The following is a 13,246-nucleotide window of genomic DNA, read 5'->3' on the forward strand; positions in this document are numbered from 1 at the left end:
GTAGAGCACCTGGCGACGGCACCGTTCAAGACCAACTAAAGATCATGGTGGGCCTGTCTTGGAGTGAAACAGAGAAAGCTGCTAAAGACCATCCGGCATGGCATGGGCTTGTTACGGCCTTATGCTCCACAGGGAGCGAAGAGGAGTAAGATAAGATAAGCTGTTAACGAAAACCTATGAAGGACCGCACATTACATGAGAGGTTGGGTGGCCAGCACCACGCCTTTGTTTCCCCAGTGGCGATGTTTACACGCTGTACCGGGTACTCACTTGAGGCTTGAGTCTACCTAGGGGAGGCCTAGGACCAGTTCAGATAATTATCACTGGTGTTGACCGTGAGAGGAAAGCGACCTCGGGTCACCTGGTTGGTAACACAGATCATTGCGCTGACTACTGTGCCCACCGCTCCCCACACAACAAACACACGAGCGGCTTGGACACCATGCTGGAACCAACCGACGGCTCAGGCTCGGGTCACCCTGCTAAGCCTTCCCGCGCAAGGCATTGCAGTTTACACAACGCACTCGCACACGCAGATTGCGCTCGGCAAGTAAAGGCAGCATTAACCGTGTTCAGTGGAACAGTAGACAGGAGAGTTTCAAGACCCAGAGCTCTCTGCTTGCCAAGCCGTTTTCAGGCATCTGTTCTTCCGCCCACGTGTGTTAATGGCCTATTATGCGCTGGTGCACGTGCCAGCGTGCCGTAACGGTGAGCACACTCAATTTGCAGCGTCGTGCTCGCCGGTTAAATTCAATCTCCCGGCAGCAGTTTTTTATTGCTCCACCCGCACCGCCACCAATGTCGAGCCAGCGGTAAAAAATAAATTGGTGCAGTAGTTAGGCGGTCGGCAGGCAGGTCGGTCGCTCGTGGTGGAGTCAAGTGTGTGGGCACTCCTGCATTTTATCAAGACGCCGGGCCAGCGTGGAAAGAAAGGGGCTTCAGAGAGCCTCACGCTGAGGCCTCTTCCGCCAGCAGCGGCGTGAGCGAGCAGTAGCAGCGCTGTGCCTTTTAGCCACGCTCGCACTTGGGGCCAGGTTCGAGTGTATTGGCGAACTTTCCAAAACGGGGGGTCCCCCCCCCCCCCCCCCCATCAAGAGCGGTTGGAAAAACCGGCACCAGAACCTCTATGCACACCAAATCCATCCCGATCTCTTTCCGGGTCGGTGTTATTCTCTGTTCGGCATTCGTTGAGTTTCCGGCGTTTTGAAAATACCTGCGCCGCCCCGTCGAATCCGGGGTTATCGGAACGCCGAGACTGCGTACCGCGGGACGGGCGCGAGTTGCGAGCAACCAGGCGAGACCACGGGGCGCGTGAGAAATGCTCGGTAAAAATAATTGAAGGTGACGAAGCTTCATGTTGCGTGGGCTTGGGGAAAGAGGCCCTATGATGGTGATGATGATGAGGTCGTTACGCATGGAAACTCAGCAGTCGGGAGGAAGGTAACTGGCAGTGGTTCTCGGTAGTCTGAGCCTGCCCCGTAGACAAAAGTATAATCTCAGGCATGGCATTTTCACAACGGTACTGCCCGTTCTTTGGGCGTTGAAGTTTGTCTTGGATAAAATCCCACTGCCTCTCAATATGATCTGGCTTAATTTACTCTGCCTGGCCACTTGAAAAAAAAACAAGTTTTTGCCTCTTGGGCACTCTTGCCTATTCCAACAGATCTATTACAAATAAACAAACGTAAAGCATGTGCATAAGAAAGTACTCGTGTGCGCCTGCCCGGAAGGAGATCGGCAAGTGACCGATAGTCGCTCTGTAAAGCCTACCAAGGTCTGCTCCGAGATCCCCTCCGAGGCAACTTGGCGGTCCCTCTCTAACGTCTGCTCCGGTCATGCCTGGTCTTTCGTCTGCCACGTTCCCTCCGGCTTCTCGGGCAAGCGTGACCTTTCGGAGCGGTTCCCGTTGGCCGTTGCGGGCACGCGGCGACGAAAAAATCGAGGTCGCCTAGCCTCTGAATTTATGGCGCTGACCCCTTGGCAGCAGCTCCTCTGTCTTGCGTTAACGGCTCCTGCCACTTGACTCCCTAAGGCTTCCGCTGAGGAGCTCAGCGTCCTTGCAGCGTGTCTACTATTTTATGCCCACCCCCCCTCCTCCCACTGCAGTCTGGAGTGTCTGTACCCTTTAAAAAGTTTCGTCAAGTCACGGTGACCGGTTGACTCACAGGGTCCGAGATGCCGCCGCTGAGATTCTGGATAGAAACCAGGTTCCGACTGTGATTTAACCGGGGTTTCCAGTGTGCTGGGTTGGTGGTTTCAAAGCAGTCGCCGATGTATGTGTGTGAACTGCATTTGCACCGTAAATTGCCAACCGTAATAATTGGAGGTGTGGATGATTGCATGCACATACAGTGAGGGAAAAAAGTATTTGATCCTCTGCTGATTTTGTACGTTTGCCCACTGACAAAGAAATGATCAGGCTATAATTTTAATGATAGGTTTATTTGAACAGTGAGAGACAGAATAACAACAAGAAAATCCAGAAAAACGCATGTAAAAAATGTTATAAATTGATTTGCATTTTAATGAGGGAAATAAGTATTTGACCCCCTCTCAATCAGAAAGATTTCTGGCTCCCAGGTGTCTTTTATACAGGTAACGAGCTGAGATTAAAAGAACACTATTAAAGGGAGTGCTCCTAATCTCAGCTTGTTACCTGTATAAAAGACACCTGTCCACAGAAGCAATCAATCAGATTCCAAACTCTCCACCATGGCCAAGACCAAAGAGCTCTCCAAGGATGTCAGGGACAAGATTGTAGACCTATACAAGGCTGGAATGGGCTACAAAACCATTGCCAAGCAGCTTGGTGAGAAGGTGACAACAGTTGGTGCGATTATTCGCAAATGGAAGAAACACAAAAGAACTATCAATCTCCCTCGCCTGGGGCTCCATGCAAGATCTCACCTCGTGGAGTTGCAATAATCATGAGAACGGTGAGGAATCAGCCCAGAACTACACGGGAGGATCTTGTCAATGATCTCAAGGCAGCTGGGACCATAGTCACCAAGAAAACAATTGGTAACATACTACGCCGTGAAGGACTGAAATCCTGCAGCGCCCACAAGGTCCCCCTACTCAAGAAAACACATACATGCCCGTCTGAAGTTTGCCAATGAACATCTAAATGATTCAGAGGACAACTGGGTGAAAGTGTTGTGGTCAGTTGAGACCAAAATGGAGCTCTTTGGCATCAACTCAACTCGCCGTGTTTGGAGGAGGAGGAATGCTACCTATGACCCCAAGAAGACCATCCCCACCGTCAAACATGGAGGTGTAAACATTATGCTTTGGGGGTGTTTTTCTGTTAAGGGGACAGGACAACTTCACCGCATCAAAGGGCGATGGACAGGGTCATGTACTGTCAAATCTTGGGTGAGAACCTCCTTCCCTCAGCCAGGGCATTGAAAATGGGTCGTGGATGAGTATTTCAGCATGACAATGACCCAAAACACACGGCCAAGGCAACAAAGAAGTGGCTCAAGAAGAAGCACATTAAGGTCCTGGAGTGGCCTAGCCAGTCTCCAGACCTTAATCCCATAGAAAATCTGTGGAAGGAGCTGAAGGTTCGAGTTGCCAAACGTCAGCCTCGAAACCTTAATGACTTGGAGAAGATTTGCAAAGAGGAGTGGGACAAAATCCCTCCTGAGATGTGTGCAAACCTGGTGGCCAACTACAAGAAACGTCTGATCTCTGTGATTGCCAACAAGGGGTTTGCCACCATGTACTAAGTCATGTTTTGCAGAGGGATCAAATACTTATTCCCTCATTAAAATGCAAATCAATTTATAACATTTTTGATATGCGTTTTTCTGGATTTTTTTGTTGTTATTCTGTCTCTCACTGTTCAAATAAACCTACCATTAAAATTATAGACTGATCATTTCTTTGTCAGTGGGCAAACGTACAAAATCAGCAGGGGATCAAATACTTTTTTCCCTCACTGTACATGCACACACAGAAAAACATAATAAATTCGTTTTTAAACAATCTATTTACAGGAATGAAAAAATAGAGATTTACGGTCATGTGAAATATTTATATATCTATGGCAGAGCGCAAAGAAATTGCAGCACTCCTAATGTGGACAAAAAAATTTAACCGGAAGGTATTTCGGAAATAGTTTCTGGGAAGTGTGGTTTCATGGGGCCCGTTGTGTAGCAGCACGGTGTGATACGCTGCTGTGCCATCGTGTAAATGGGTTGAGCGACTGTCTCAGGACACGCCACTGAGAGAGACATTTGGAAGAAAACGGGGAATGATTACAAAACAGAGTGGCACTAACTTAACCAACGAGCTAGCGTCTTCAGCCACTGCAGCGTTGATATAAACCCGTGAGATCCCGTGGTGTCATAGGAATCGCAAACATCCGATTCTTGCAAATTATTTGGTGATGCTGCTGTGTTGGCAGCGGGGCACAAGCACAACTTGCAAACAAAACTGACCACGTTCGTCAAGAGACTCTGGAGTGTGGCCTCAAAATGAAAAATCTGTCGAATGGGTGACGTTTTAGGGCAGGGGTGGGCAAATTTTTTGTCTCCCGGGCCACAATGGGTTCTAAAATTTGACAGAGGAGTCGGGCCAGGAACAGATGGATGGAGTGTTTGTGTGAACTAATGTAAATGACATGTAAAAATCATTACATGAAAGTATTTGGCCTTTAACAGGTAGCAAAGCATTTATTTGCAAGGCAATTTAACAAATTGCACGAACATGAACAATACAAAACATGTCGTAACTCCCGGTCAAAGTCCGCCATCTAATGGGGAAATGGGGGCTTTACAGGAGAAAGGTAAAATTTAATTTATTAATAATATTTGGACAAGTTCGGCGGGCCGGATTAAAAAGCTCTACGGGCCGTATACGGCCCGGGGGCCGTACTTTGCCCATGTCTGTTTTAGGGCAATAGCCCATCTTCATAGCTCATGAATGCTAAATAAATGTGCACTTGAATTTATGTGCTATGCATAAGTGCCCCTGCAAGAAACATCGCCTATTAATTTTTTTATTTAAAGCTTTCGTGACTGCAGGGATTCATATTATTGGTTCTTTCGGTAAAGTCACGTATAAGGGAAACAATAAAATAATAAAAATATAAAACAATAAAATTATCTTTCTGTGGTTTTCACACCTGATGATGGTTGCTTGTGTTGCAGTCGAAACGTCGTGAGAATTTTATTGTTTTATATTTTTATTTTTTTATTGTTTCCCTTCTACCTGACTTTACCGAAAGAACCAAGAATATATCGCCTAGTACGTCAATAACGCGGTGTTATTGATTAATTATTTTTTCGATTCTTGCAGCATGTGACTTGATGTGTGTTATCATGAGCTTAAGAATCAATATTGAGGAATGTATGCATTTCTATTTAAAGCTTTCGTGACTGCAGGGATTCGTATTCTTGGTTCTTTTGGTAAAGTCATGTAGAAGGGATATATTAAATATTATTTCCCTTCTACATGACCAAGAAAAATGTATGCATTGTTACGCCCACAGTTTCACAGGGTTGCAACTCACCGATGTATGGATCCGATTCCACTTGCGAGAATCGATTACATTTGTTTGCACAGTGTAAGCAAATTGCCACGCATATTCGGCCGATTCGAGTGAATGGGGCAATTTATTAAGTAAAAAAGTAGCAAATACTACAAACGAGATCGGAAAATCGATATATAAAACAATTATATTTTCAATTTGAATCAGGATTCGTAATCAGTGTTTTTTGGGTCAGATCATGTAAGTGTAATGTATTTATTTTTGTTACTGTAACCCTGCACAGAGCCGATCAAATCACATTGTCGGGTAGCAGAGAGTTGCAGTTTAAAAAAAAAATTACATAACACACCTTCACAACGATCTAACCCGAAAGAAGGGAATTAGGAATCGTAACATTGCTCGCGAAAGCCCACATATTAAAGATGGGATCGGGATGCTGAGTCGTGATGGTGTGCGCCATCGCTGGGGCCGGGGTGGGTGGGTCGGTGATTCATTTTGTGCTATTAAGTCAATTTGTCATCGGGCTGAGCCAACTAGATTAGCCAAAGTGGGCCATAACAAAGTAGTGTTAACATCGTGACGCGCAGACGGATATTTATACAAAGCTGCCATCGTGTTTAGAGACTCACACGACACGCGTATGTACGTACGTACGTTCTCCCCCTTACATGGAAAGAAATCGTTTTTTTGCTAAGTGCCACTAAAATCCCAGAGCTGCTTTCACTTTCGAGAGCGATGTCTCCGTCTGGGTCGTCTTTTTGTTGCTCTCGTGTGTAGACGAGACGGTCGTGACGAATTTTCGTTTTTACGTCGGGAGAGAGAGAGGATGCGGAGGTTTTTGGAACAACGGTAATTGTCGAGTCTACGGGATAACGTGGAACATAAATGTTAACACCGTAGTTTTTTTTAGTTTCGGGCTTCTTGAAATGGCATGGGAATGTTCTTTTTTTATGTTTTCTTTTTTTACCTCGGCCTGTGAAGGTTTGTATCTGGAGGTCTAGAGGTTTTAAAGAATGATAAATGCACCAAGATATAGAGTCCTGATTAATTGTTGGCACCAGCTCACCGCCTGGCTGTCTTGCCGCTTGCCTGTGATCCCTCGGCGATTTTGAGACGCAAATTTGCACTCGGAAAATCTGAAACAAAGAGTTTAAAAAGGACCCTTTAGAGCGTTTACAAATCCCATCATCGTTTACGGTTGCACATCAGAATTTATCACAAGGATGCAAAAAAAAAGCGCGAAACGAGAGTCTTGCGTCACGGTCTTTTTAAAAAGTTTACGATGTTGCTTAAAATAAATATAATAGAATGTCTATATGTATGTATGTATGCACGAACTTCTTTCGCACTGTACGTAGCCAACCATGCTAATCGGAGGTGCAGGGGAAGGACAACAAACTAAACACAAAAACTGAAACAGAAGGAATTTTCCACAATTCTGGCTGTTGCCTGATGAAGCTGGTTGTAATCACTAGCGCAACACACCGGTGTGCTGAAGCAGTCACTAATTATCACGTTTTATTTACAACACGTGTATAATTGACGCGATCTTACCCAACAAAAACCTTGGTTACGTATGAACACAAAAAAACTGATGCGAAGAGATGAGTTTTCAATCGAGGCGATTTCAACGCGCGCGGAATGTTGAGTGCGGAATGTTGCGAGGTTGCAAGCGCTGTTGCCGTGTCTGCTCTTGTCCCCAGCTGCAAACGGAGGACGAGAAGCGATGCTTCGAGGACGGGAAGGCTCGCTACATGCAGAACAAAGCCAGGCGCGACGCCAAGAAAGGGGGCAGCGCTTAAGGGGGGGGGGGGGGGCGTGGCGACGTGCCGGCTGTGCCCTTGCGAGGCTGCAGGAACCTGGGTGGTTGTGTTGTTGTGCTTTAAATAAAGTTAGGCTCCGAACACACACACACACACACGTACCAATGGACGCTCGCACGCACGCACTCAACACACGCACCACAACACGCGAAACACGCAACACACACCACACACACTCGTAGAGATGAACCTGAGGTGGCGGAAGGGGGGGGGATCGCAAGGAAACCGGCACCCACCCCCTCTGCGGGCCTTGGGGGCCCGCGTCACGTGTGTGCCGCGTCACGTGTTACGTCACATACGGGTGCCGCGTCACGTGTGGCGCGTCACGTGCGCGCCCGCGTCGAAGGTGCTGCCCAGCTCTGAGGGGTACAGCTCGGTGAGAACATCGTGCGCGCGTGATGTTATGGCGATATGAGCAGCGTGAAGCATCTCTCGACAACCGCAGAATCCGTGCCGTTTAGTTTCGTCGTTAAGTGAAGTCGATCATCATCCCCCCCCCCGCCGCCACCATCAGCCCCCCCCCCCCCCCGTGTTACTGCGAGGCCTTTGTCAATCCACTGCTGGATGGATTATGTCGCGGAGGTTCGTCGCATCGTGATTCACCGCGCTCATCAGTGCGGGGTCGGCGAGGTGCAATAGCAGTGCACCGCAACAACAACAACAACATCGACGTTGTTGCGTGCGCGCTGTGGTCTGCGTCCGCGCGCAACGTGGCGAAGCTGCGCCTGTCGCACGTTCCGGTCGCCGGCCATTCCAGCAGTACCCCGGCCTCAACCCCCATGTCTGACGGAAGGTTCGGTCCTGGGCAACGATATTGAGGGCCGTCGTGGGCTGAGTATGAATTATTAACCATACCCGAGCCGATTAACAGAACCACTTTAGGCAGCTGCTGGCATTGATTGGATTGTCGAGTTCTCCGACTGCTGTTCCCCCTCCCACCGATCTTGGCGCCCCTCCTCCCCAGCGAGAATTCCCCCCCCCGTGTGAATGTCTGCACACACACACTCTCCCTCGCACTCACACACAGACTCACACACACAGACTCTCACACACACAGACTCTCACACACACACACTCTCACACACACAGACTCTCACACACACTCTCACACACACAGACTCTCACACACAGACTCTCACACACACACACTCTCACACACACAGACTCTCACACACACAGACTCACACACACACAGACTCTCACACTCACACAGGCTCTCACACACACAGACTCACACACACTCACACACACAGACTCTCACACACAGACTCTCACACACACACACTCTCACACACACACACTCTCACACACAGACTCTCACACACACAGACTCTCACACACACAGACTCTCACACACACACACTCTCACACACACAGACTCTCACACACACACTCTCACACACACAGACTCTCACACACACACACTCTCTTGTGCACTCACACTCACTCACAGACTCTCACTCGCGCACTCACACACAGACACTCACACACACACAGACTCTCACACTCACACAGACTTTCACACACACACCCTCCCAGACGCTCACACACATACTCTCACACACGCTCACACACGCTCACACACATACTCTCACACACGCTCACACACAGACTCTGACACACACACAGACTCTGACACACACACAGACTCTGACACACACACACAGACTCTCACACACAGACTCTCACCCGCGTACTCACCTGTAATTGCACAAGAGGGAGACGCAGCTGCAAGAGCCAAACGGCTCTACCCTGTAGTTCACCCCCAGGGTGCACGTATGTGTGTGTATGTGTGTGTATGTGTGTGTGTCCCGCACTGTGGGGAGCGATAGTGTAGCGGTTAGCGCGCTGCGCTATGAACCCGGCGACACGAGTTCGATTCCCGCTCACGGCCAACACCAGTGACGCTAATCTTAACCGGTCCCGGGCCTCCCCTAGGTCGACTCAGCCTCAAATGAGTACCTGGTGCAGTGTGTAAACATTGCCACTGGGGAGACAAAGGCGGTCGGGCGTGGTGCTGGCCACCCACTCCCTCGTGTACCGTTACCGGCCTTCATAGGTGCTCGCTAACAGCACTTGCCCCTACAGTCTGTTAAGGCTATATGGGGGATCTTTGTCTTTTTTTTATCTTTGTCCCGCACTGTCTGACGTTGAAACTTCATTAACGAGAACAGCAAGCACGCTGTACTAACGTGTTTGCGATTGGGGCCCACTACTGTCTTCATGTTGCTCACGATATATCTTGCTTAGTCGAAGAAAGCGCTTTCTGGAAATCTATGATTTGGTTGTAGACCGGCCAATCCTTTCTCTTTGCTTTCTCTCCTCTAAGTTAATGAGCGCGCACTGGAGGTAGAAGAACATTTAAAGGCAAAGGTGATGCCCTGAAATGTCTTGCGCGTGGCACTGGTGGCAGGAATGGCCTTCGCTTCGAGGGAGCTGTGCACACAGCCCATTCAGAAGCTCTTCCAAAAATCACTTTTAAAACATTATTTTTTTCCCAATTCACTAACTTTCAGATCCACTTTGGTGACAGCCAGGAGACACGGGCAGCCTCTTTGTGCATCGACAGCAGGGGTCCGGCAAAGCAAAATAACAAGAGCCATTTTTTAATCCGGTAAAAAAAAAATCCGCAGTATTTCAAGAGCCGCAGTGCACGTGGTGAGCACGAGACAGTGGTCGTCACTAAATCGCTGTCACGAAGCAGTTCCTTAATGAGCCGCAGGTAATTACCGACCCCTGGTCTACCGGGATAAAATAGCCATGGTTTGGGCTGCGTCTTCCTATCAACAATGCTGCCACTGGGGAGCCGGACACTTGCATGGGGGCAGTCTCCGGACGTGCGTCGGTCGTCAACCTGCGGAAACCCGGAGGCAGCCGCTGGGCGTCCCCACGGCCATCGATTGCACGCAGCGCAGCCGGGTCGTGTGAGTATGATGCGTCTTGCGGAGTAAACCTCGCAGCTTCGTGGGCGAGCGATAGTTCGTCGTCACGGCGCACGATCTCGCGGGGTGCACGCGTCTCCCCGGTCGCGATTTTCGCAGCCGCCGCAGTTCAAATGAACGTGTGGCTCAAATGTAGGAGTGTGGGGGGGGGGGAACAATCCAGCCAACCTACCGACGGGGCAGCCAAAATTTAAAGAAATTCACGGCGGAACTTGCGGATGGCGCAGTGAAACGCGGTTTTTGTTGAGACGACTTCTTTTGCGAACTGAAGCGCAGAGCAATCAAAGTCTATCGCACAGACATGTTGCGTCGGTTTGGGCAAACGGTAAGTATGACAGATCTTCAACTTCATCATGGTCAGCCGTGATCAGTCCGCTGCTGGATGCAGGCATCCCCAAGTCGATCTCACCAGTCCATCTCGACTGTTAGGAAAAGTAAGCGTGCAAAGGGCAGGACACGTCACGATGGTCTTAAAATGATGATCGCGTAGAAATAGATGTGGCCTTAAAAGAAAAAAAGATATAATAGGCGACGTTTCTGGTATTGGCCCTTCATAGCATGTAATTTAAACAATATTAACTCTGAAAATGTAACAATCTTCTTGCCATAGCGGAAGTAACATGTTTGTGAAATTAGCCCAAAACGGACATTCCAAAAATCAGAGTTATGTAATTCTTATCGTTTTTGTTTTCGCATTTGTTATTGTGGATTTAAATACCCCCTTTGCATGTCATTGAGGTTTACGGGTTCTGAATTACGGATCTGGAGTAAGCTCTCCTTGTTATCCAATGAGGCTCACAAGTTCTGAATTCCAGATCTGCAGTAAGCTCTCCTTGTTATTCATTCCGTGGTCACCGGCATCTGTTACCGTAACCACGTGCGTGGCGTTGACCAACAGTGAAAAAAGCTGATTTTAGCGTAAGTGCTCAAATCTAGTTTTAATTCGCGGTTGCGTGATTTGTTTCATTTTGTATTTAGTTTCATGAAACAAGCCAGTATTGTTTTATATTGAAGAACTCCCTCACCGTTGTAAACATTTACCTGAAGGATGCCGCACGCATCCTCAAAGCGTGCTTGGCAGCGTCTCGCGATGCGGTCACATCGAGACCCGCCTGTACGAATCGCACATTTGACCTCGCGATGCGGTCACATCGAGACCCGCCTGTACGAATCGCACATTTGACCTCGCGATGCGGTCACATTGAGACGCGCCTGCACGAATCGCACATTTGACCTCGCGATGCGGTCACATCGAGACTCGCCTGCAAGAATCGCACATTTGACCTCGCGATGCGCCGTGCGCCCAATTCTCACGGCGGTTCTCTCGGCCCCTTCGATAGAAATTCCACGCGGGATTCCATTTCCATCGCTGCTCACACAAACGGCGGTCCGCCTTGCTGCAAGTCCACGGATTCGCGCTGCGAACGTGGAGGCATTGACACGCGGACGGGCGTCACGTGGGCATCGACCGTTCGCCATGCGCACACAATGCACGCGGTGCGGCCGCTGGATGATAGGTTTGGAGAGTTGAGCAGGAAAGTTGAAAGGAAAATGTCACGCCGAAGGAGGAGGGGAAGAAAAAAAACGTCATGATGCGTTTTAAACCGTCACGTGTAACCCAACGTTCCCGCAACGTGCGTGCACAACATGTTTGTGAGGATAGCTTTAATGAAACCAACACAATCGACAACTATCCAGGAAAAAAAAACATGTAAAAAAAGTAATTACAACAATCATATTCTAACAGAGACGTCAGTCACTTGCAAGCCCGGAGTCCAGAAGGGCACTGCCCAATCAGAGTTCCGATTGCTGGCGACGGCAGAGTGCTGGAGGAGTTTTGTTGGCGGCGCAACACACACACACATTGTATTTATTCCAAAGCTGTGTAACAATTAGAATGATAACGCGTGCCGTGACCGCCACGACAAGGCGAGACATTGACACGTTTGTTGATAGTTGATTTGCAGTTTCGGCGGCAAAACACGCACTCGTGTTTACAGTGTTCTGATAACGTAATGTGTTCAAGTATATCGGTCAGTGCTTTACGATTATGTATTTATGAAGGTATTACAGATTAAGCAAACGTATATCGAACGACTCAAATAATTATATAATCCATAGTATACATTATTATAATGAATACAAAAACGTATTTTAATTAATAGATATTTTACTTTGGCTTGCTCACAGAAAATTCCCCGACCAAAATAAGCCTTTACATTGCCATATCTTATTCAGTAGAGAGATGTTACCAGTTTATGGTGGTCATGTACGCTTGCATATCGTGCCCTGTGTGACGCTACCGCTGATGCAATTGTATTTGTTCCAGAGATCGAGTGAAATAAATACATAGAAAAACAATTATCCTGAATTGGCCCCTCTCGTCTGAATCTGTGGATATCAAATTAAGTTTATTTCATCTGCCAAGATTACTTCGCTGGCGGTGGGGGGGTCACGATTATTTGTAATGTTGTCTGGAAGCTGTGCTGGGTGTATGAACTATGCTGGATGTATGAACTATGGTGGGTGTAGGAGCTATGGTGGGTGTATGAGCTATGCTGGATGTAGGAGCTATGCTGGGTGTATGAGCTATGGTGGATGTAGGAGTTTTGCTGGGTGTATGATCTATGCTGGGTGTATGAGCTATGTGAGTGGAGGAGCTATGCTGGGTGTAGGATCTATGCTGGGTGTATGAGCTATGCTGGGTGTATGAGCTATGCTGGGTGTATGAGCTCTGGTGGGTGTAGGAGCTATGCTGGGTGTATGAGCTATGCTGGGTGTAGGAGCTATGCTGGGTGTATGAGCTATGCTGGATGTATGAGCTTCAGTTCAGTTCAATTTATTTTGGTATAGCCCTGTGAGCCATTCGGCTCTTGAATCGGGTGCAACCACAACAAACAAAAAAAAACAAAAACACGAACAAGAAAAACATCTGAAAGTGACTATGTGACTGTGCAAATAGAAAATCCATGGAAAAAAACAGC

The 13,246-nt window shown here is 48.2% G+C and overlaps 1 protein-coding gene across 7 annotated transcripts in view; it reads left to right on the plus strand.

Moving 5' to 3' along the window:
• ACOT7 (acyl-CoA thioesterase 7) overlaps nucleotides 1-12,633 on the plus strand; it is a 99,496-nt gene extending 86,863 nt beyond the window's left edge. For all 7 annotated transcript variants that reach the window (XM_032968212.2, XM_076072950.1, XM_076072952.1 and 4 more), the window contains one exon: nucleotides 7,201-12,633. In XM_032968212.2, coding sequence (XP_032824103.1) covers nucleotides 7,201-7,299 — 99 coding nt within the window. In that variant the 3' untranslated portion in view covers nucleotides 7,300-12,633. The remainder of the gene's footprint in view (nucleotides 1-7,200) is intronic.
• The last annotated feature ends 613 nt before the right edge of the window (nucleotides 12,634-13,246 follow it).

The sequence above is a fragment of the Petromyzon marinus genome, chromosome 39, assembly GCF_048934315.1.
Source record: "Petromyzon marinus isolate PM22_M1 ecotype Great Lakes invasive population chromosome 39, UKy_Petmar_22M1.pri1.0, whole genome shotgun sequence".
Lineage (NCBI taxonomy): Eukaryota > Metazoa > Chordata > Hyperoartia > Petromyzontiformes > Petromyzontidae > Petromyzon > Petromyzon marinus.